This window comes from Mobula birostris, chromosome 10 (assembly GCF_030028105.1).
Source record: "Mobula birostris isolate sMobBir1 chromosome 10, sMobBir1.hap1, whole genome shotgun sequence".
Classification (NCBI taxonomy): domain Eukaryota; kingdom Metazoa; phylum Chordata; class Chondrichthyes; order Myliobatiformes; family Myliobatidae; genus Mobula; species Mobula birostris.
This window is the reverse complement of record NC_092379.1, coordinates 20,587,642-20,613,011: the sequence shown is the minus strand read 5'-3', so window position 1 is coordinate 20,613,011 and position 25,370 is coordinate 20,587,642. Positions and strand designations below refer to the sequence as shown.

General features: G+C 44.4%; 2 long non-coding RNA genes and 1 gene segment (V, D, J or C); 2 read left to right on the top strand and 1 right to left on the bottom strand.

Moving 5' to 3' along the window:
• LOC140203903 (uncharacterized) overlaps positions 1–25,370 on the bottom strand; it is a 110,417-nt gene that overhangs the window by 2,478 nt on the left and 82,569 nt on the right. For both annotated transcript variants that reach the window (XR_011887417.1, XR_011887416.1), the window contains exon 3: positions 4,279–4,380. This is a non-coding gene — a long non-coding RNA (uncharacterized lncRNA). The remainder of the gene's footprint in view (positions 1–4,278; positions 4,381–25,370) is intronic.
• LOC140203894 (immunoglobulin heavy constant gamma 4-like) overlaps positions 1–25,370 on the top strand; it is a 135,048-nt gene that overhangs the window by 70,310 nt on the left and 39,368 nt on the right. Inside the window, 4 exon segments of the C gene segment in view lie at positions 9,859–10,173; positions 11,071–11,376; positions 14,757–15,059; positions 15,148–15,465. Of these exon segments, the coding sequence occupies positions 10,050–10,173; positions 11,071–11,376; positions 14,757–15,059; positions 15,148–15,465 (1,051 nt within the window).
• On the top strand, positions 636–1,322 carry LOC140203900 (uncharacterized). Its single transcript, XR_011887413.1, has 2 exons — positions 636–1,073; positions 1,185–1,322. It is a non-coding gene; the product is annotated as an uncharacterized lncRNA (long non-coding RNA).

Here is a 25,370-nt window from a genome sequence, read left to right as displayed (position 1 = left end):
AATTTGGGACACACATTATTCCCATCTCCAGGGTGGGTGATCAAAATTACCCACCTTGCTGATCTGCATCCTGTATGCCCTCCCCACCACCACACCCCCATCAGTCTCCTTTCAATACGGACCGTTCAGCCGCACTTGTCTGCCAATCTACTGGGGAGCATTCTGTTACCAGCAACAATGACTTCTGTTGTGTGGCTTCAGCTCCCGAGTTCCCTGCATCAAACACCCTGTTTCTCTCACCGGCTGAAACAGGTCAAAGAGATTTTGTGGGGAGAACTGCTGAGGACTTGGCAGTTCATGGTGCCTGGTCCCTGACAGAGAAAATATCTTAAAAGTGTAAATTCCACCCATTTCCACCAGGAATCTCCGTTTAACATTGATTCTAGTGGAGTGGGTGCAGTAAGAAGATTGTGTGGTAACTCTTTTTGTTGCTAAATACATTTTCCTGCAAAGACAGTCTCAGTCTGTGTCCCTAAGGAGAATAACTGTCCACTGACTGGTGTCTCTCCGTCCCTGTCCACTGACCAGTGTTTCTCAGTCCCTGTCTCTGGGGGGGTGGGGGGGTGGTATCTGTGCACTGACTGGTGTCTCTCAGTCCCTGTCTCTCTGGGGGATACCTGTCCATTGACTGGTGTCTCTCGGTCATATCTGCCCACTGACAAATTGTGTCTCATTCTCTCTCGCTGAGATTCTGTGTGTCTCAGTTTACACAAACTGTTCATCGCTGAAATTGATGGATCGAGCAGAGTGTGACAGATCTTTAATCCGGATCTGGTCACTGCCGCTGACCTGCCGCCGGTTGCAGAGACAAACATCTTTTGGGGAATTGAAATCGCTGCTGTGGGTGGGGGCAGGAAGCTGCGCCTCTGGTTTCAGTGTGTGAGAGCCTGTTCAAACCGCGGCTCCCTCTCTCACTCACAGCCCATGTCCCTATTTAAACAGCGCTCACTGCGGCTCCGGACAAACCCGGCCTGAGCTGCAGTCGCCGATCTCAAAAGTGTCCAAGTCCGGCTCAGTGTTCAGGGCGATGGGGGTCGTTCCTTATCTCTGTCTCCTCCTGTCTTGCCTGGCAGGTGGGTGTCCCGCGGCTTGTCCCCCTCCCGGGACCAGCTGTTTCTCGGAGGCTTTGTGAACCTCTGCCCGTGGAACATTTTATTAATTTCTGCTCTTTTTTTTATTGACAGGCGTGCGGTCCGACATCGTGCTGACACAGCCCGAGTCAGCGGTGGTAAAGCCCGGGCAGTCCCACAGACTGACCTCAGCAGCAATGGCATGAGCTGGGTGAAACAGGTCTCCGGGAAAGGGCTGGAGTGGCTGGCAGGGATAGCTTATAGTGGTAACAAGTACTACGCGCCGGGAGTCCAGAGCCGGTTCACAGTTTCCGAGGACAGCAGCACCGTCTATCTGCAAATGAACAACCTGAGACTGGACGACACGGCCACCTATTACTGTGCGAGGGCTGGGGCGGAGGAACCTCGCTGACAGTGACTTCAGGTAAGACCAACTTCTCAATTGTATCTTCACGCTCTAGTATTTTATTTATTTACGGTTTTGGCGAATTTGGTGATTCGCCTGAAATCAGTGAGATACTTAGAGCAAGTACATGAATCTCCCCGAACCGGCGGGTTTCTCTAGAGCCCAGTGACAGTACAAGGGTACATACCCCACCCACCAGTGAACTGTGCACAGACCCGGGAACAGGCTCAGGGGAACGGGGTCGGATCTTGTCACCAGACTGTGCCTTGACACCGGCCGATTGTGCTGAGTGAGCTCAGTGTTTGGTTCAAGTCTGGCTTCTGATCCTCAGCACCGACTGAAGCCACGGTCAGGGGCTGAGCGTTGCAGTGCAGTTGAACTTGTTCCCTGTCAGTGACAACAATGGATCTGTTCAGTGTCCAGTTATTGGGATCGGGTTTTACTGTCGGCTGCTTTCATGTTGAAGGTAATGGGATTCAGACATAATCTGAGGGAATGGTGTACACATGTATGATCTGGTTGATGGCTCAATATCTCCAGGGTACAGGTGGGTGTCAGTCCCATCATGTAATGTCCGGCGTGAAGTCCGTCCTGCGATACAGCAAAAGTATCGGCGATATCCCAGGATTAATTGATGGGATTAATGTTTTAGTTTTATTCCCTGATGGGTGAGGAGGTGGGGTGCGGTGGGAAGAATTTTGGAGTTGGGAAGGCAGTGGGGACGTCGTGCAGGAAAGGTATGGCCGGGAATTGAAATCACAATTCCTTCACACATTCCGGGCAGCCTTGCATTGGTGGGTGGGGGAGTGGGGAGTGGTGCAGGTGGGGTGGGGAGGGAAGCGTTCAAGTCAATAATGTGGAATAGGCGAGTATTTAAGGGAAGGTTTGTTGATGAAGGTTTGTGATCTAGAACACACTGCCTGAATGATGGTGGTGGTCAATAGTGAGTGTAGAGAGGGAAAAGGAGGAGGTCCACCTTTTGTAGGGATACAGGGAAGAGCAGAGAGACCAATGGGTTTATTGGGTTTGCTCAGCTAAAGGGAAGCACAGACACTATCGGATGAATGGCCTCACTCTCTGCTCTGTCATTCAATGGAATCAGTATTTATCTTGTAAATCTGAGAAATTCTTCCTCAAAGGGATTCCATCAATCACCTCAGGGTACACAGAGCATGAATTAAATGCAGATTACAGCTCCCATGTCCTAGAAAAACCTACAGCACACAATGATGTATCAAACATGTACGTAATTTAGAAAATACCTAGGGTTACCCTCTGTTTTTCTAAGCTCCATGTACCTATCCAGGAGTCTCTTAAAAGACCCTATCATATCTACCTCCACCACCATTGCCAGCAGTCCATTCCATGCACCCACCACTCTCTGCGAAAAAAGCTTAACCCTGACATCTCCTCTGTACCTACTTCCAAGCACGTTAAAACTGTGCCCTCTCATGTTAACCATTTCAGCCCTGGGAAAAAGCCTCTCGATATCCACATGATCAATGCCTCTCATCATCTTATATACCTCTATCAAGTCACCTCTCATCCTACGACGCTCTGAGGAGAAAACGCCAAATTCACTCAACCTATTCCAGGTAGCCACGGATTAGATACAAAGCTCTTTCTGCACTGTCCCATCCTTCCCTGGGCAGGGGCAGCAGAGGTTAGACACAGAGAGAAGCTTCCCCCAACCTGTCCCATCACACACTCACGGGACACGAGTTGAACTTTACTGTTCAAATGAACTGCTTATTCTCAGTTCACAGACAGATCAACTGCTCTAATTTCTTGTCCTCCTCCATCCCCCGACTGGGTTTGTTTAACAAGTGCTTTCCTACATTAACCAGTGTTGCTGGTGATTCAGTAAAAGTGGTTGTGAGATGAAGTGCTGACATTTACTGAGCACCTTTCATGGTGTCCCCGAGCTCTTCACAGGCAATGAGGTAGTTTCAAAGTACAGCCCTGTTGTAGAGTCAGGAATGTGGAGCCACTCTGCACACAGCAGAATCCACAAACTGCAAGGTGAGAATGATCAGACAGTCTGCTCTGGTGATGTTATTGAAGGAGAAATATTGTCCAGGACACCGTGGACACAGTGATCCAATGGACAGGCACAAGGCTGGATTCGGAGTGATGGGAAACAGGGCAGTACATCAAAGCAGATGAGTAGTGCAGAGGGATGGATGAACAGTCCACGGATACCACCACAACAAAACTGACAAATTTTAACTCAGTTCATAATAATCTGCAACAGATTTGGATCTGTGGTCAGATTTCCAACATCTTAATAATTGGTATTGTTTTTAAATCTAGTCATTAGTAACGTTGATTCTTCAGTTTTACTGATGTCCGTCAGGGAAGGAGATCTCTCATCCTTACCCTTCGACCCTATTTATGACTCCTGACCCATCAATGTGTTTGTCTCCAAATGCCCTCTGAATGGCAGCTCAGATGTGTAATTTATTCAGACTTTACCAGCAAGGCCCAGATCCCAAAAGTTGAATAAATAAAATTGTCCACCAGTTGTTTATACTACCCGATGTTCCATCCACTTACTACAATACCGACTAAAATCAGACGGAGTTTTCCCCAATCTACTGAATCAACATCAATCATTTTGTACAAATACTCAAGTGTCATTTCACTGCAAATTTCTTCCGAACTGATCCACCCTCTTCACCCCAGCAACCTATGACCCACCCAGATCCAGTTCCCTTCTTCACCCCAGCACCCTGCTGTCAGTTTGATGGATGTTATTATGAAGACCCAGAGGAACACTGATCCAGACAGAACTGTACTTACCACCTGCTGGTCTCGGGATGTAAAAGATCCTCAGCTGCAAATCTCACCGACTGACATTATTGTGCCTCCTGCACTGCCGACACTGAGCAGCTCAGGGAACATCTGTGGGTGAGAAACAGAGTGAATGTTTCACATCAGTGACCTTTCACCAGACTCCGTCAGTCTGATTTCTGGCAACTATGCTGTTTCCAGTTTTATTTTACTGAATTTATTTGGATGAAGATAATTTGTTTTTCATTGACTTCTCCAACCCCAGAACACCTCAGAGCCTTTCCCAACCCAGCAAGTACTTCTGCTGTGTGTCATTTCATATGGGAGATGAAACATCCAATTTGTCTACCTCTTGTTCCCACAAACTGAACTACGACATGACAATCTAGTCTGGGTGATGTTGGAAGCCTACAATTCCTAAAGCTCCCCACCACTGGGAACTCCTCATCTGAATCCTGACTGTGCAGTAGATGAATAGACAGACACTAGTTGGATGTAGGCCATCCAGATGGTCCCAGATCTTAAGTCCAACAACTCCCCTGTTGTCAGGATAGACATTGATAAAGAGCAGTGAGGTTCCTCATACCACAGCTGTCCAGCCCATTCCTGAGCTGCTCTGTACCGGGGAAGTTGAGGATACTGTGGTTTGAATGGTGCACTTTGTAGCTGGCAGTCTGAAGGGGACAACCAGTGTTCAGCCACTTACACTGGAGTCAGTCTCACAGGTCCACAGACCACTGTTTCCCAGGATTTACTGAGTGACAGATGCCACCAAAGCTGTCATCACACTCTAAAACGTTTTATCAGGTCCTGCTGGAATTCCCAAGGTAACACGTGGAAATCCAGCTCCATATTTCTCTCACAGGCTGGACCTGACACAGGATCACATTTCCCATTCATCTGACTGGGGATTCTGAGCCTTGAGAAGATACTTAGTCAGGAATGATTTCTGGCTGATTATTATTTTTAATGCATTTCAGATTTATTATTTTAAACAAAATACACTAAATTATCCATTGCCACTGGAATTTACATCAACTTTAATGTTTCCCAGACATATTGAACCTGTTAATTTACATGACAGCATTGACACTAGACAATCCCCACCCCCCGTCCCAATTACAAAGCATCTGGGTGTTCTGGACCAAAAGTCCCAGCAGGGTGATGCTTGAGGATATTTAATGCTGATGCTCTGATACTCCTCACCACAAGCCCCCAGCATCCAGAAACCCAGCAAAGTCTCACTTTTCCCTGTGTGGCAGTGCGGGGAGAGTCCCAGCAGGTTAGAGCCAGCACCAGAACCAGTACCTGTGTGGACATGGTCCAGTTGGCACCGTGCCCTTTGCTTTCTCTCCTGTGACACTTCACCCACAGCACAGGTCAGCCTGTCTCACTGTTTCACAGAAGTTGTGTCCACGATGGGGAGTCTGACATCAGCATTTCACTGGTTGTTTCAGGCTCAGTCTGAAAGGAATGAGAAAGGGACCATTTCTCTGCTCTGCCCATCTTTTGGTCAACATGCATCACCTAAGCTGACGGAGTGTACAACCTCTATCAAAATTCAGTTCTTATAACTCTTGACCATCGTGTTAACTGATACTCATTGTCCTCTATCTGTTTTATGTCTAGTATTGGAAAACAAAGTTTCAGAACTTTGTCTCCTTCCTCTTAAGCAAACTTTTATGAGTTTGAAGATTTACATCAGTTTGTTTTGGCTTTGACTGAATCTTGACTTTCCCACTGTTTTTGTTCAAACTTTGATTTTGTCCAGTCTCATCCATTGGCCACGTCACAGTCACACCACAGTGTCCTTGTCCACTGCAGTCAAACCCGTTTGATGGATTAGTCTAAAACTAGCACTGTAGGTGGGGGTGAACTTGATGGTTATTACACTATAAGGACATCCTAGAGTTCTGCAAGAAATGGCTTCAGAGATTGTGAATGTTCCAGCTATTATTTCCAAGGTCTGCAGGTTCAGGAATTTTTCCAGTGGATTGAAGGGCAATAAATGTAACATCACTATTACACAGAAATTAGCAAGAGAAAATGTCAAGAACTACCAATCTGTTTGCCAAATGTCAGTGACAGAACAGTGCTGGATTCCATAATAAAGGATGTACTAAAACACCTTGAAAAGAATGATAGAATAGAGCAGAGTTGGCTTATATTGATGAAGACAAAGTCATGTGTGATTGATCTGCAGGAGTCCTTTATGGATATGAGAAGTAGAGTGGACAAGGAGAAATGAGTGGATGTGCTGTATTTGTGTTTCCAGAAGGCTTTTGATAAAGCCTTGTATGGGATATTGGCTGGATTAGGCCCTATGGATTTGGGGGTATGCACTGAGATGTACTGGAAATTGATCACTGGACAGAAATCAGAGAGCTGGACTAATGGATTCTTCTCTGGATGGCAGGCTTTGACGAGTGGGGTATCACAGCGATGGGTATTTAGGCCACAGCTAATCAAAGCTGCATCAACAAGTTGTATGAGCGTACAATATATCATTTTAGCAAGACTGCTGAGGATGTTATATGAGCTGGGATAGGTCCTGGGAGGATGTAAAAGGGAATATGGACAAGATGAATGAGGAGCTGAGAATCTGACATGAAGAATATAATCTGGAAAAATGCCAGGTCGTCCGTTCAGGTGCACAGCTTCGAAAAGGACTATAGTTGTTAAATGGTAAGAGACTGGGTTCAAAGTTCAATGTAAATTTACTATCAAAGTACATATATGTCACCATATACAATCCTGAGATTCATTTTCTTGTGGGCATTCACAGTAAATACAAGAAACAGAATGGAATAAATGAAAGACTGTTCCCAACAGGACGGACAAACAACCAATGTGCAAAAGACCAGGGGCGAAGCTCACAGCCTTGTGGTGCACCTGTGCTGATGGAGATTGTGCAGGAAATGGTGTTGCCAATCCAAACTACCAGGGGTCTGTAAGTGAGGAAATTGAGGGTATTTTCCTCACTTGGTGATGTTACTGTTCAAAGGAACTGAGATGTGCTTGTGTAGAAGGCAGTAAAGGCTAGGATATAGGTGCAACAACTGATAGGAACACCAGTGGCATGTTACTAAAGAGGGTGTGACCACAAGAGAAGTAAGTATTATTGTGGTCATAGAGCAGTTTGTGAAATGGCCACTGGGGTATTGTTTAGTTTTGAGCTCCTTACCATAGGGTGTGGGGTGACGGAGTGGAAATACGTTTCTACCAAAGGGGGTGTATGGCGTTCCTTCCCTCTTTTAGCCTGCAGGTCACCCTTGGGCAAGGTGTAGCACCTGCTTAGCCCCCACCCCACCCACCTCCACCCCCATCAGGGTCACATGAAGTCATGGGAGCAGCTGGTGAATGGTTGCATGAGCAGTTGGTAAATATCAGAAGTCCTGGTTATGTGACCACTGATATCAGGCAGACAATCTCTGAAGAGTATTGATAATGACTGGGGTCACCCATCTTGGAAAGACACTGCCCAGAAGTCAATGGCAAACCACTTCTGTAGAAAAATCTGCCTGAACAATCACGGTCATGGAAAAGTCCATGGTCACCCACGTCATATGACACGGCACATCATGAACGAACGAACAAACCACAAGGTGAGTGCAGGAAAGATTCACTAGACTGGTTCCAGAGAAGGTGGGTTTACATCCTGACTGTTAATTAGAACCAGTAAATCCTTGATATGTATTGTTGACAAAACAAACTCACTTTCCAACAGTGCAGAATAAACATTGCTTCACCACGGCCAAAATATTGGGAATGCTGTGAGTAGGACATAGTCTTAAAGAAGAAATATACACATTCTTACAAAGAAAGGGTGGAGCCTTTACACTGACATCACAACATTGTTTAGCAAGGCACTGAGCCACGTGACAATGGGAGGATGCATGGATCCTCTTCTACCTGTTCCACCACTGAGATTGATTTATGACCCAATTGCTTTTCTTGTGTCCCTTTACACCCATTTAGCTAAAAGGAATCAGCCTCCTATTTTAAGACTGAACATAAATCTCCCCCCCCGCCAAAAAAAAATCCTGACTGCACCAACATAAATTCGTTTTTTGTGATCTCAGAATTTCTGTGGCACTCTGTGTGAGAAATTCTTCATTGAAACAGTTGAGATTATAAGGTTCTTGACAGACTAGATGTGGAGAAGATGTTTCCTCTTGTGGGAGAATCAAGAACTGGGGATCATTATTTCAAAATAAGAGATGGTGTGATTAAAACAGAGACAAGTTGAACACTTTCCTCACTGAATGTTGTGAGTCTTTATCAAGCGGCAGTGGAAGCAGGTGTCTGAATACTTTCATGTCAGTGATAGAAGATATTTGATAAGCAAGAGGTTACTCTGTTTGCCTTCGATGTTACCTTCTGATCAGCCATTACCTTATTAAATGGCAGAGGGGGTTTGAGGGGCTGACTGACCTCCTGCAGCCCCAAATCCATGTGTTTGTTTGTCTTTCCCGCTCCTGGGGACCCTCAACCCACTCTTGTTCAGCAACTTTAGCTGTCAATAGCAGAGAAAAGCAGGTGGGTCAGAACAAGCCCTGTCCACAACTCCACTGAAGATAATTCTGACAACTGGTCAAACACATCCCATCACTTATTCTCCTGTCAAAGCCATTGGAGCACTGAACTTTCAAACTAGATTGGAAAATATTCAAACATTAAGAACATTTTAGAAAATGTTAACACATTTCACTAGTTAAATAAAGCACTCAGGAATATCTGAAATAACTTAATTGGAGTCAGTGAATTACTTCATTAAATCAACAATTAGTCATTTCCAGGGAAGTAGATAAAGGCCGAGTTGTTTCAAGTGGGGTTTTGATGATAATTCGTGAGGAATTACCACAACCTCATGTTGTCTCACTGGACACACCTCATCCAGTGTGCGTTGAGGGAAATACATCAAAATCGAACAGCATTTCAAGCATTGGCTAAGGATTTCCAAATCACTGTCATTATTGCTGGAGTCATCAGGCCAGTGTCTTTCCACACACCCATTATGTTTCTCCTCCATGTCATCATTACCAACAGGTGGGTCAGTTATTCATGTCGAATCTGTGGGGTTGCATGTGTTTATCATGACCTGTGACATCAGGTGCTGCTCTGGTGAGGTGAATTAAATCTCCAAAGCAGAGTTTAATACATTGGTAGCCCAAGTCAATCTCACATTTAGTGCTGGAGACAGAGCCCAAATATTTAAATCTTCCATTCAACAGCACCTCAAAAACAGCTTGATTTTTCAAATACCTCAGTACACAATACTTTGTTTCATGAAAACTCCTTTGAGCTACAGCAAATGTTGTTATGGAGAAGAATGATTGGCTTTGGGTTTAACTGAAGTGTCAAAGCATCACTGGTGTGGTGCTGCACAGGAGTGTCAGCTCAGGTCAGCGGTGTGAGTTCTATCCCACGTCCTTTCACCTCACAAACACTCCAGTTTAAATCAGTAAGTGCAGTCCGACATGGATTTTGAAATATGCTGGTTTTAAACACAACAACATCTCTCCAGCTTTATCTGTCTGCAATGCATTTATTTACAGCAAAATCTGCATGAATTTCTTTACTTTTCAGATGTCAAATCCTTGCCATCAGTCTACATCACCTCATCCACCAGCACAGAAACTCTAGAAGATGTCAGCCTCCTCTGCTTGGTCAAGGACTTTGAGTCCACCAGCATCACTTCAACATGGTCCACCGACACTGGAGAGATCACAACTGGAATCAAGCAGAGCCCAGTAGTCCTGGGGCAAAATAAGAAGTACATGATGAGCAGCTTGCTCCGAGTTCCTGCAGCGGATTGGAACAGCAACAAAGTCTACTTCTGCAAGGCAGGGTACAAGCCAGACAAAATAAAGCAAGCTGAAGTGCAGAGACGTCAAATCAAAAGTTAGTATTCAAAACTTCACTGATGTCAGGAGTTGGGCAGAAACCTTTGCTGACTAGTGCGAGGGTCATGAATTCTTGTGTATATTTGCTCTCCCAGTGGTGTTGCTAATGAAATGGAAAGTCACGAGTCTTGGTATGAAATTGGAAGACGGCGAAGTTGTTGCATTTTCAGCCTGAAATGAACCACTCTGAGTGATTCGTTCTGCAGTTTTAATGTCAAGAAGACTGAATATTGGGTGGATTGAATCACAGCAGGCAGAGACTGTTGAGTCTTCATCAGTGTCCAGTCTCACTTCATGTTTCATAGAATCACCAGGGCAGTTGAATGCCCTTTGGCCCATCATGTCTATGCTAGAATTATGTGGGATATGAAGTTAGCCTCATTACCCCTAATATTTCCACTTGGCCTTGGAAATATTTCCCATTGGAATACATATCCAATTCCCTCAGGAAAATTCCCAAATAATCTATTTACATCACCCACATCCGGAGTTGAACACTGGCTGAATTTGTGAAAACGTCCTGGTATCTGTCTGGCCTCTTGAACCAAAGTCTGTTCCCAAACCTCCTGCCAGTGAAAGTAGTTCCACCTCATCTTCTCCACAGTAACAGGTGTTGGATTCCTGCTACCTGTGCCCACTCCACCAAACAACTCGATGAACCTCAACCTCATTTACCCACCCTTCTCCTTCATCACTGTATCGAGGCACACTCTGTTTGGGAGACCTCAGTTATACTGACAGCCCTCCCAATCACAGCGTCTCACTGTGGACTCACCATGTCAATGGGTCAGGGTAAACCAGCAGCATTGTGGAGAGGGTTACTGTTGGGGATTTTGCCCCTGATGTTGGGGGTGATGGAGCTGATCTTAATTGAAGGTATAATAATGTTTTACAGCTCAGCCTCCGGAGATCAGGTCCCTTGTTCCAACCGTGAAGGATGTCCACATTCAAAAACAAGCTATCCTGGGCTGTTTGATAACTGGATTTTATCCCAGCCAGATACAGGTTTCCTGGAGAAAAGCTGGATCCATTCAAATAGGTACCACTTTCCCCTCTACAATGAGAAACTGCACAACCTTTGAAACCATCAATTACCTGAGGGTGCCGATGGACCAGTGGATCAGAGGAGACGAGTATACTTGTGAAGTGACCCACACACCTTCCAATACCCAGAAAAGCATCAACATGACATATGAAAATGGTGAGTGGTATCTGTGGGGAAACCTATTTACCATCTACAACTCAGCCTTGTACTGAGCTCATGTCCAAAATGTCAACATCAGTGGGAGAGAAAAGATGTTCAGTGGTAGGTTTTCTGACTCTGAATTTGCCCCTAATTTTAACCTAACATCAGGGTGAAAAACATCCCCCTTTTACTCTCACAGTTTTAGTTTCCACTGTGCAACTGGTTAAGAGAATGAGGCATCGAGGAAAATAGACATCCCAATCATTATTTTCCCAAGTCTCCAAACTCTGCTTTTGCTTCTAGTGGCTGCTCAATAAACTGTGAACTTACTGGAATGTCGGACCCGGGCTTTTTTTGAAATTACCCAAACTCCTGAAATTTGGTTTACTTCCTCATGTTGTATAGTGTGGGGCAAGGTGAAGCAGCTTAATGTGCTTTGTGTATCCTCATCCCTATAGTTTCCTAAAACACAGGAGAGGTATTGGGAAAATATGGAACTTTGCCAGTCTAATGCTCAATCTGTGAATCTTCCATTTCCAGATGAAGATCCGAAGTATGTGCCGATGTTCACCTACCAGACTAGTATGAATGCGTTATTCGGTGATGGGACTCAACGCCAGTATCAATGCAACAAGGGAATGTGTGAAATAAAGTGATTGGCGTGTATTAAATATGTGATTGCATTTTATTACAACCTCTCTAGTGGAGTTACCTCAAATGCATGTTACCCATTGGGATCAAAGTGTAATAGTAGGTGGTGATAACAACCAATTCAGACTCTTGCCCCAACTCGTCCATTTCTCTTATGGACATTGCTGGTTCACTGTGACTCAGGCTCCAGTCCCACTGCTTGACTAGTTCTGTTCAGGAATCTGACTCCAGATGGCAAGAACTGAAACTTTTTTTTTCAGTGGGGCAGGAAGGGAAGGAGGAGGAGGATGGGAGTTAAATATCTCACTGATGCAGTAAAATGTTGGATGAACCCATTAATATTAATCCTGGGGCAAAATGGAGAGAAAGGACACAGGATCCATTTCGTGTCCTGTTCAGTCTCAGCAGTTGTGGATGAAAATCCTGGATAGCTCCCTTGTCCCATCTCCCAGAAACGTATATCCGTCAAAAAGAAGAATTCAGTAATCACAAAGAAAGTCCCACTGTTCATATATAAAATACAAGAAGAATAATATTAGCATTTTGGGATCCTGAGGAGAATGTTTCGAATCCCAGGGCTGCCAATTAACTATTAAACAAGAAGGGAATACTACCTCTGGCCACCAAGATTCAACAAACTTTGAAACAACTATCAAAATGTGTCTGGGACAGCAGCACATCAAGGCCATTTCTCTGATACAGGTTACGGGTGAACATCTTAATAAATAGGTCTTTGACATCATCATGACATGGATTAAACCTAAGTTCACAGGTTATCCGCAGTGTCTATCCACCACTCTTTACAAGTCCCTGATCATGCAACATTAGGGTCCATGTTGAGATTGAGAACAACCCACTGGTATTTTAGGAAGGAAGGTGTTCACCATTTTTTGTTTGTTACACAGAGGAGGGCTACTGAATGGAAAACATCTGACATTATCAAACACCAGAGTCTCTGTTAGTAACACACACACACACACACACACACACACACACAATACTGGAGGAACTCAACAGGTCAGGCAGCATCTATGGAGAGGAATAAACAGTCAACATTTCAGGTCAAGACCCTTCAACGTGACTCGGCTCAAAACGTCGACTGTTTATTCCTCTCCATAGGTGCTGCCTGACGGGCTGAGTTTTTCCAGGCTATAGTGTGTGTTACTCTGGATTTACAGCATCTGCAGAATCTCTTGTATTTATGGGGTCACTGTTGGACCTGGAAGGAGGTTGAGAAATAGATATTAGTATACATCACCAAACAAGATGACTCCATCATACAGTCAGTGTGTGTGAAACGTGAGCTCCAACAGCGGCCACAGGTACTGAGCACCCAGCACAAGTAGATTCACTGTTTCTGCATAGACCCACGAGAGTGAAATCAATCAAGAACAATGTAGCCAGTCCTCTCAATGCCACAGATAGCATGTAGTCATCTGTGTAACTGATTTGACGACGCTGCTTTGGGAGAAAAGCGGCAGCGTAGGAACATGAAACAAATTTCATTCCATTCCATTCCCCGTCCAGTGATTCGGTTTTGAAATGGGTGAACGGACGCGGTCTGGAAATAATACCTAGTCAGTAGCAAGTGGGAGATTTCTGTGACATCATGGATTTTGTTACTGTTCCAAATACTTCCTTTCTTCACAGGGATTCATCATCACTTCCTTTTAGGCTGTTCCTTTGAAATATTCAAACATCTCAACAACTTCACTGGAGCACAATCACAAACAACTGACACTAACCCAGTCAGAAGTGTTGAGGGCTGTGGCAAGGGCAGCATTTCATGTCCATCGCTGATTGCTCAAGAACTGAGGGACATGTGGAGCCATTTCTGATGGTGATGAAGGTTCATCTGCACTGCTGCAGGTCTGGAGTCACATGTCAGCCAGAGCAGATATGGACGACGGATTTCTCTCCCTGAAGAACAACGGTGAACTGGATGGGATTTATGACAGTGCAAATCCTTCCACAGTCCCCACCAGTAATGCTTGTTTTCAATTCAGAATGCATTTATTTACTAAATTTAAATTCCCACTGCCAGTTTGAAATTTGAGCTCATGTCTCCACATCATCAGTCCAGCAACCGATGGTACTCTCCAACCATAGCTGCTCATTTCAAATAGGAGTGACTGGAATCAACCACGGAGGGTTACTGAGTGAGATTCTGTGTTTGCAGGCAAGACAACTAAACACACAGCCACCCACAGAAGGAGTGAGGTGTACGTGTGACTGGACTTGGGCAAATGCAACATTTCCTGACGTTTGCGAAGGTTGCTGTGATGGGTAGAGACACAGTCACAGTAAGACTGGAATATCGGGATGTGAAGTTTTCAAACTGAGAGAATCCCCGGCTCAGCCCAGATGAGAGAAACAGATTCTCGTTGACTCACAGTGCTCATTAATACTAATCAATGGCACTGAGTCTCCAAGCAAAGAATATTCTGAGTTGTGTCTCTGCTGAGAAATCTGCATGCATCTTTCCGTCACTTTACACATAACTAAACAATGCTCAGCCGCACCGGCCACAGTCATTGAAACAGGATTTAAATCAAATGGCACATTGTTTTTATCTTATTTCCTCTGTTAAAACTGCAGCAGTGTGTACCACACTGATCAACCTGGTGTGTTTCTTCTACTCTGCAGTAAATATAACCCTAATGTACTGATGATCTGTCTGTCTTAAAACAACCAAGAGAAAAGTTTCCATGGAGATTCTAAAATTTTGTATTTCTAATCCACAGAATTGTTTGTCTTCATTCAAGATCCTGACATTGAAGAGATGTGGATCGACAAGACTGCTGCCGTGAAGTGCACAGTTATCAGTACAGATCCCGAAGATATCCACATCTCTTGGTACGTGGGCGGGAAGGAGAAAACTAAAGGAATTCACACCCATCAAGCAGAGAGGGACGGGGCCCAATACAGAGTGCTCAGCGAACTCCAGATCAGTGTGGAGGAGTGGTTCAGTGGGGTGGAGTATGAGTGCTCTGCTCAGGAATCTCCTTCATCTTCCCGAGTGTCAGCACGGACCAATAGTACCAAAGGTGGGCAAGAGACCAGTGATTAAATGGCCAGCATTAGTTACCTGAGTCAAAATGTTTGACATTTCCTTTGTTTCCTTTTCTATTCCAGTTGAGATAAGAAGTCCCAAGGTCAGACTGCTGCCTCCGCCTCAGGAAGAGACCAAGAATAGGAAAACAGCCACACTGGAGTGTGTGGTCTCTGGATTCTACCCGGACCAAATAAATGTCACCTGGGAGAAAGGCAGCACCATAATCACCTCCAACACCAGCGCGACACCGACCGCTCTGGAGCAGGGGTGGACTTTCAGTGCCAGACACTTCCTGACCGTGAGTTTACAGGAGTGGAAGACAGAATCAGTCTTCAGCTGTACAGTGACTCATCCCCCCTCCAACACCCGTATCAAGAAGCAAGTGAAGAACGTCCCAGGTAGGGTCCTGAGACTCACCCCATTACTGAAATTGTTTACATTGTGCTATGAATTCAAGGTCAACACTGAATCATGGTGCAGTCTTGGTTTAGTTATGTGAGTGAACTGATAAAGTTCAAAGTACAAAGTACATTTATTATCAAAGGATGTGCACAATATACAACCTTGAGATTCTCTTCTTGCAGGCAGCCACAAAACAAAGAAACACAATAGAGTTCAGAGTCAAACATCCAATGTGTGAAAAAGAAAGAAAAAGTTGTGCAAACAATAAAAAAATTCAAACAATCCACAGAAACTGAACCGCAGAGCCCCCTGAAGTAAATCCACAGCCACGTTGCCAGTTCAGCACTGCAACCGGTCCAGGAGACCGATGGCTGCAGGCCACGGCCATGGAGCCAGGCTCAGTGCTGAGGTGAGTGCCGATGGCTGCAGGCCGCAGCTGCAGAGTCAGTTCAGTGCTGAGGCGAGTGAAGCCTCATCGAGAAGTGAGCTGAATACCGGTTTGTCCATTGACTCAGCCTCAACGTCTTAATCTTTGGAATCTTGCCCAACTAATCATCGGTTTGTTCTCTGTTCTCAACCGACATAATCCCGAAGTTTCACCATATAAATAATTGTATCTCAGAAAATGCTTTCATAACTTGAGGAGGCACTCTGGAAATCCCTGATACTTGTCTTCAAAATGCTCCTTCCCTCTCCCTTTGAACATAATCCTAGCCTCTGATTAGTGCCTCAGTTGTGACTGTATTTCCAGCAGAGCAGCTCTCCCTCTGCTGTTGTGTGGGAATAGTCAGCCTGGACAATGTGTACAGCCCTCCGGAGTGTGGATTGAACACACAACATTTTGACAAAGCTGCAGCCAAGTCTAGTTACACCCAATAGAGAATAAAGGTACTTTTAAGCATTTATGATAAAAAACTAAATGTTTCTGCTACTTACATTTTGAAATATGAAGTGTATTTTCTGAAATATTTCACGTGAAACTTTGCTCTGTTTCCTGTTCCACAGACACACTCTGAAATACTGGGGATTTTCTGTATTGCTTTAATAAGTGGCTGGTAACAGTTTAAGTGTCCATGAAACTGCAAAAACAATGTAATGGCCAATCTTGTTCACTTATGTTCTCTCAGGGTGTTTACACTGTCTACTCAATAGGGGAGATTCTTTTCTTCATCAAAGGTGGTTGGTCTTATCTCATTTTGATGGGACTGGCAAATCATTGACCAGTGATGAACAGGAAATGTTGGTCTTGTCAGTGAGAAATTCGTTCATAAGGGAATGGTGAAATAATAATTGTGACATTTCTCCCAGACGACTGTCCAGATACCAATCCCTCAGTCACTTTAAGGAAACCTTCCTTTGAAGAGATCTGGACAAAGAGGACAGCGACCATTCTGTGTGAGGTGGTTCACAGTGATTTACAGGGGTTCAGTGTAACCTGGCAAGTGGACGGAAGGAAGAGGGAAGATGGGGTGAGGACTCTGGGTCCAGACAGCAACGGAGGTGAATTCATGATCAACAGCAGTCTGACAGTCCCTGCTGCAGAGTGGAACAGTGGGGTTGAGTACTCGTGTGTGATAGAGGACAAGAGTTTGCCAACACCAGTGAAGAAATCCATCAGGAAGGACACAGGTATGTGTGGACAGAATTCAGTGTGAGTCTGATCTTAGAAATTGGACAGATTTATCACTATCCAGCACTGTGATAGACTATAGAAAATGAGAACAGGAGCAGGTCACTGGGTCTCTTGATCTGCTCAACCATTCAGTCTGGTTTTGGCTGATCATAGAAACATAGAAAGCCTACAGCACAATACAGGCCCTTCTGCCCACAAAGCTGTGCCAAACATGTCCTTACTATAGAAATTACCTAGGGTTACCCATAGCTCTCTATTTTTCTGAGCTCCATCTACCTGTCCAGGAGTTTCTTAAATGACCCTATCGTTTCAGCCTCCACCACCGTCGCCAGCAGCTCATTCCACGCACTCAGCACGCTCTGCGTAAAAAAAACTTACCCCTGACATCTCCTCTGTACCTACTTCAAGCACCTTAAAACTGTGCCGTCTTGTATTAGCCATTTCAGCCCTGGGAAAAAACCTCTGACTATCTATATGATCAATGCCTCTCATTATATTATACACCTCTATCAGAACAGCTGTCATCCTCCGCCGCTCCAGGTGAAAAGGCCCAGTTCACTCAACCTATTCTTATAAGGCATGCTCCCCAATCCAGGCAACATCCTTGTAAATGCTCTGCACCCTTTCTGTAGTTTCCACATTCTTCCTGTCATGAGGCGACCAGAACTGACAGAATTGGGGTCTGACTAGGGTCCTATAGAGCTGTAACATTAACTCTCGGATTCTAAGCTCAATCACATGATTGATGAAGGCCAATGCACTATATGCCTTCTTAACCACAGAGTCAACCTGCCTAGCAGCTTAGAGTGTCCTGTGGACTCGGACCCCAAGATCCCTCTGATCCTCCACACTGCCAAGAGTCTTACCATTAATAATATATTCTGTCATCATACTTGACCTACCAAAATGAACCACCTCACACTTATCGGGGTTGAACTTCATCTGCCACTTTTCAGCCTAGTTTTACATCCTATCGATATCCCACTGTAATCTCTGACAGCCCTCCACAGTATCCACAACACCCCCAACCTTTGTGTCATCAGCAAATTTACTAACCCATCCCTCCACTTCCTCATCCAGGTCATTTCTAAAACCACAAAGAGTAAGGGTCCCAGGACAGATGCCTGAGGCACACCACTGGTCACTGACCTCCATGCAGAATATGGCCAATCTTCAACCACTCTTTGCCTTCTCTGAGCAAGCCAAATCTGGATCCACAAGGCAATGTGCCCTTGGATCCCATGATTCTTTCTCAATAAGCCTTGCATGGGGTACCTTATCAAATGCCTTGCTGAAATCCACATACACTACATCTACTACTCTACCCTCATCAATGTGTTTTGTCACATCCTCAAAAAATTCAATCAGGCTCGTAAGGCCTGATCTGCCTTTGACAAAGCCGTACTGACTATTTCTAATCATGTTCTGCCTCACCAAGTGTTCATAGATCCTGCCTCTCAGGACCTTTTCCATCAACTTACCAACCACTGAAGAAAGACTCACTGGTTTATACTATCCTGGGCTATCTCTACCCCCTTTCTTGAATAAGGGAACAACATCCGCAACCCTCCAATCCTCCGGAACCTCCCTGTCCCCATTGATGATGCAAAGATCATCGCCAGAGGCTCAGCAATCCCCTCCTCCGCCTCCCACAGTTGACTAGGGTACATCTCGTCTGGTCCCGGTGACTTATCCAACTTGATGCATTCCAAAAGCTCCAGCACATCCTCTTCCTTAATATCTATATGCTCAATTTTCTCAGTCCACTGTAAATCATCCCCAGAATTGCCAAGATCCTTTTCCATAGTGAACACTGAAGCAAACCACTCATTAAGTACCTCTGCCATCTCCTCCGTTTCCATACACACTTTTCACCTGTCACAGTTGATTGGTCCTATTCTCTCAAGTCTTATCCTCTTGCTCTTCACATACTTGTCAAATGCCTTGGGGTTTTCATCAATCCTATCTGCCAAGGGCTTCTCATTGCCCCTTCTGGCTCTGGCTCTCCTAATTTCATTCTTAAGCTCCTTCCCGCCAGCCCTATCATTACATGGTTTTTTAAACCTTTCATAAGCTTTTCTTTTCTTCTTGACTAGACTGACAACAGCCTTTACACACCATGGTTCTGATAACTACCATCCATTCCCTGTCTCATTGGAACGTACCCTATGCAGAACTGCACACAAGTATCCCCTGAACATATGCTGGATTTCTGCTGTACATTTCCCTGAGAACATCTGTTCCCAATTTATGCTTCCAAGTTCTGCCTGATAGCATCATATTTCCCCTTACTCCAACTAAACACTTTCCGACTTGTCTGTTCCTATCCCTCTCCAATGCTGTGGTAAAAGAGATAGAACTGTGATCACTATCTCCAAAATGCTCTCCCACTGATAGATCTGACATTTGACCAGGTTAATTTCCCAATACTAGATCGTACAGCCTCGCCAATTGTAGGCTTATCTACATATTGTGTCAAGAAACCTTCCTGAGCACACCGAACAAACTCCACACCATCTAAACCCCTTGCTCAAGACAGATGCCAATCAATATTTGGGAAGTTAAAATCTCCCACCACGACAACTCTGTTATTATTACACTTTTCCAGAAACTGTCTCCCTATCTGCTCCTCGATGTCCCTGTTACCATTGGCTGGTCCATAAAAAAACACCCAGTGGAGTTATTGACCCATTCCTGTTCCTAACTTCCACCCACAGAGACTCCGCAAACAATCTCTCCATAACTTCCTCCTTTTCTGCAGCCATGACACTATCTCTGATCAGCAGTGCCATACCCCCACCCTTTTTCCTCCCTCCCGGGCCTTTATGAAACATCTATAGCCTGGCACTCAAAGTAACCATTCCTGCCCCTGAGCCATCCAAGTCTCTGTAAGGTCATGGCTCCAAGTACAGATCCACGCTCTAAGCTCATCCTCTTTGTTCATGCTGCTTCTTGCATTAAAATAGACACATCTCAAACCATCAGTCTGAGTGTGTCCCTTCTCTATCACCTGCCTATCCTTCCATCTCGCACTGTCTACAAACTTTCTCTATTTGTGAGCCAACCGCCTCTTCCTCCATTTCTTCAGTTCAGTTCCCACCCACCAGCAATTCTAGTTTAAACTCTCCCCAATACTGCAGCAGAAGCAAACCTCCCTGCCAGGATATTGGTCCACCTTGGATTCAAATGCAACCTGTCCTTTTTGTACAGGTCACACCTGTCCCAAAAGAGGTCCCAATAATCCAGAAATCTGAATCCCTGCTCATTCCTCCAATCCCTCAGCCACACATTTATCATCCACCTCATTCTTTTAATCATCCAAATTCAATCTCTGCTCCTGTTTTCTCCAGATGTCCTTTGACCCTTTCACCCGAAGAAGTATATACAACCCATTATTGAATATATTAGATAATGTCTCAACTGCTTTCTGTGGGAGAGAGTTCCACAGGTTCTCACTCCCTCTCACACGTACACAGCTTAGACTACCACCCCTGCTCCAGGGGAGATGGAACAAACAGCACGGGATGATGCAAGTCCAGGGGCTGAATTCCACTTTCTGTTCAGTTGCTGTGTTCAGCAACTCCCATTGATTAAACTGAATAGACTAACCTCACTGGAAGCTGTAAAATGCAGCAGGTCCAAGATTTCCACTCCACAAATCCCAACGATGAGCAGAAAGGGAAAAGCCTTCAGTTTCAGATCAAGTGAAGCCTCTCAAATTTAGAAATTGTTCATGTTGGTGCAAGACCAGAATGTGTCGGGTAAGTAGGGAATTACTGGAAGATTCATTCTAACTGAGATTCTCTCTGTTCCAGATACTGTTGTGACTCAACCTCATGTCTACCTCCTCCCCCCTTCATTGGATGAGGTAGACACCGATCAGACTGTGACCTTGACGTGTCTGATCACCAAGTTCTCTCCCGCAGAGATCTATGTGGCCTGGATGGCCAATGACACCCTTCTGAAGACAGGGTTTGTGAACCAGCCAGTGACCAAGGACCCCAGAAAAGGCTGGAACACAATGACCAGTCAGCTGAAGATTTCTCCTGAGGAGTGGAATAGCGGCACCACTTTCTCCTGTGTGGTGGGTCATGAGTCGCTCCCAACCAACCTGTTCCGAAGCATCAATAAATCTCACAGCAAACCCACTCTGGTCAATGTCTCACTCGTTCTGACTGATAGTTTTAAATCTTGTGTGTAATACTGTGTGATTCAATCCATGAAACCCTAGTTTTGTTAGTTATATGGTTATTAATTATCACAGAGGATTATTTAGCTGATTGAAACATGATTAAAATCTGGACCTTTTAAAATAATTAAGAATGAAATTAAGATTAAGAACCAAATTAAACTACAAACATGATTCATCACAAATCTCTTTGAGTTTGTGTGTGCTTTCTCAGACCACCTTCTGCCATGTTTGAATGGATTTCAACCCTGTGTGGAACTGCACAATGTATAAAATCTTTGTATCTGTCAATGTACCGATCCAAGTTCAATAAATATGAGATGAAAATGTCTTGGTTGTGATTTTTGGAGATGGGAAATAAGGAACTTTCAACATGAGGCGTGGTAGGTGACACACTCAGGGAGAAATAGGTGTCTTTGTATCTCTGGTGTCTAAACCCTTCCTGCATTGGGTGTCCTACTGATCAGCTGTCAACTAACGGTCAGAGAAATTAGGACCCACGGCCATCTGACAAAGGGTCAAGTGTTGAAACCACCGACCAAACATCATGTCAGTGTCAAAGATGTCGGATCACTGTTTGAGGGCTCCTTGTCCCCACTAACATTGCTGCTCCTCATCTGGTGCCTGTGTGTCACTAACTAAATGAAAAGTCTCATTGTTGGGAACTGTTCTGTTGCAATGGCGCAGTTAAACACCTGTCTGTCAGGGCAGGTGGTTTGCATTAGTCCTGGAGGGGAACTAATATCCTAGTGGGAAGGTTTGCTTGTGCTGCATGGTGGGGGTGGCGGGGGATGCCGGTTAAACTGGAGTTGCAGGGAATGGGAACCAGAGTGTCAGAACACACCGTGGAGACGTTGTGGAGACAGATGTTAAGACATTAGACAAAGTCAAGAATCAAAAAGTTGAGCATGGTGTGAGTAATGTTCTGAGCTGTGTATATTTCAAAGCAAGTATTATTGTTGGAAAGGTAGATGAGCTTGGGGCAGAGTTAAACACATGGAATTATGATATTGTAGCTGTTTGTGAGACTTGGTTGCAGGAGATGCAGGACTGGCCGCTCAATGCTCTGGGGTTTTGTTGTTTTAGACACAACAGAGCGGGAGGGATTGAAGGGGAAGGTGTGGCGTTACACATCAGTGAAAGTGTCATGGCAGTGTTCAGTCAAGAGAGACCGGAGAACTCCTCTTGTGAGGCTTTACAGGTGGAAGTGAGGAATGAGAAAGCTATGGCCATGTTAATGGGGCTATATTATAGACCACCCTGCAGGATTTAGAGGTACAAATTGTCGGGAGATCACAGACTATTGCAAGAAACATAAGGTTGTGATAGTAGGTGATTTCAACTTTCTGCAAATTGACTTGGACTCCCATACTACAAAAGGGATGGAGTTTGTCAAATATTCAAGAAAGTTTCCTTAATCAGTACATAGAAATCCCAACAGAGTGTGTGCAATTCTTGATTTCTTTTTTCAGGAATGAGACAGGGCAGGTGACAGAAGATTGTTTATGGGAACATTTTGCATCTACTGATCATAATGCAATTAGTTTCAAAATAAATTTGGAAAAACATAGGTCTGGTTCCAAGGTTCAGATTCTAAATTGGAGAAAGGCCAATATGATGGTATCAGAAAGGATCTGGTAAGCGTGAATTGGGACAGACTGCCTTCAAAAGTCAAATTTTGAGAGCACTTTGCTTGTATGTGCCTGTCAGAATAAATGGCAAGGATGACAGGTTTAGGGAACCTTGGTCTTCTTGAGATATTGAGGCCCTGGTTAAGAAGTACAAGGAAGTGCACAGCAGGTATGGGCAGGTTGGGACAAATGAGGTACTGATGGAGTATAAGAAATGCAAGAAAACACCTTAGAAAGAAATAAGAAGGGCTAAAAGAATGGACAAGCAGACAAGGTGAAGGAGAATCCCAAGGGACTCTACAGATATGTTAAGAGCACAATGATTGCTAGGAACAAAATTGGTTCTCTGGAAGATCAGCTTGGAAATCTGTGTGTGGTGCCAAGAGGGATGGCGAGATCATCAATAGATTTTTGTATCTGTATTTATTTGGGAGATGGACAGATAGTCTACAGAAATTAGGCAAAGCAGAATTAAGAACATAGACTCTTTACAGATTACAGAGGAGGAGTTGTTTATTGTCTTTAAGCAAATTAAGGATTATGCGGGGGGGCGGGGGGGTAGCAGAAATATTTAAAACATCTTTAGCGCCAGGTGAGATACTGGAGAATCGCAGGATAGCTGACGTTCCATAGTTTTAAAAAGGCTGTAAAAATAAACCAGGAAATTATAGGCCAGTGAGCCTGACGTCTGTAGTGGGAAGGCTATTGGAAGATATTCTAAGGGACCAGATATATGTGTATTTGGATAGACATGGACTGATGAAGGATGGTCAGCATAGCTTTGTGTGTGTGGAGCACGTCTAACCAATCTTATGGAGGTTATTGAGGCAGGTATGAGGAAAGTTGATGAAGGCAAGGCAGTGGATGTTATCTACATGGACCTTAGCAAGGCATTTGACAAAGTCCCAAATGGGAGGGTCATCAGGAAGTTTCAGCAGCATGGCATTTAAGATGAGGCAGCAAATTGGATTGGACATTGGCTTTGTGGGAGAAGCCAGAGGGTGGTAGTAGATGGTTGCCTCTCTGACTCCAGGCCTGTGATGAGTGGAGTTTCGCATGAATCAGTGCTGGGTCCATTGTCATCTGTATCAATGATCTGGATGATAACTTAGTTAACTGGATCAGCAAATTTGCAATTGACATCAAAGTTGTGGGTGTTGTGGACAGCAAGAAAGACTATCAGAGCTTCTAGAGGGATCTGGATCAGTTGGTAAACTAGTCTGAAAAATGGCTGATGGAATCTAATGCAGACAAGTGCGAGGTGTTGCACTTTGGTAGAACCAGCTAAGATGGGTCTTACAAAATGAACGATAGGACACTGAGGAGTGCAGCAGAACAAAGGGATCTGGGAATAGAGGTCCATAATTAATTTAAAATAGATGCACAGGTAGATAGGATCATAAAGAAATCTTTTGGCACATTGGCCTTCATAAATCAAAGTACTGAGTACAGGAGATGGGATGTTATGTTAAAGTTGAACAAGACATTTATCAGGCCTAATGTGAATTGAACTGAATTGACTTTATTACTTACATCCTTTATATACATGAGGAGTAAAAATCTTTACCTGTTCAGTTTTAGTCTCTTACCTGCAAGAAAGATGTAAATTGTAATGTATTGTGTGAGTATTTGTAGCGTCAGAGTGTGTATGACATCAGGACGTAGAGAAGTAAAAAATGGAAGACTGTTGAATAAACGTGGTTGTTCAATCTACAGCAGTGTCTGAGTAACATCAATATTACATGGTGTCAGAAGAAATCGCGAAAAAAAGAAGAGAAGACACATAAAAGATGTCACAGTTACAGCCACCGTCAGGTTTAAGCCTACAAGGTCATCTTGCTGAGAACTGGAAAATTTGGATAAGTTTGAGCTGTTTTGCACCACTAGTGGCGTAGCTGAAAAGACGGAGAAAGTGCAATGTGCTACGTTTCTGCATGTGGCGGGGGAAGAGGCAATGAAGGTTTGCAACACGTTTGCCTTCCAAGATGATGAGCAGAATAAAATTTAAGTGTTGAAGAAAAACTTTCAAGATTACTGCGAACCGAGAAAAAACCTACCATACATCCGACACATGTTTTTCACGAGGGCTCAAGGACCAATAGTGACCATAGAGGCCTATGTAACAGATTTGAAGAACAAGGCAAAAGACTGTGAGTTTGGAAAACTGCATGACTCTTTAATACGTGACAGGATTGTATGCGGCATACTAGATGATCAAGTGAGAGGCAGGCTATTGAGAGAGAGGGATCTTACATTAGAAAAGGCAATTGATGTTTGCCGTGCCAGCGAGAGCACGTCAAGTCAGGTTAAAGTGCTCAGTGAAGAGATTGAAGTGCACAAAATAAAAACCGTGAAAATTGACAAGAGTAGGACAAAATCAGCTCCACAGGATGATCAAAAGGAAGTTAACTGCAACAGATGTGGTTATAAACATGGATACAGAAAATG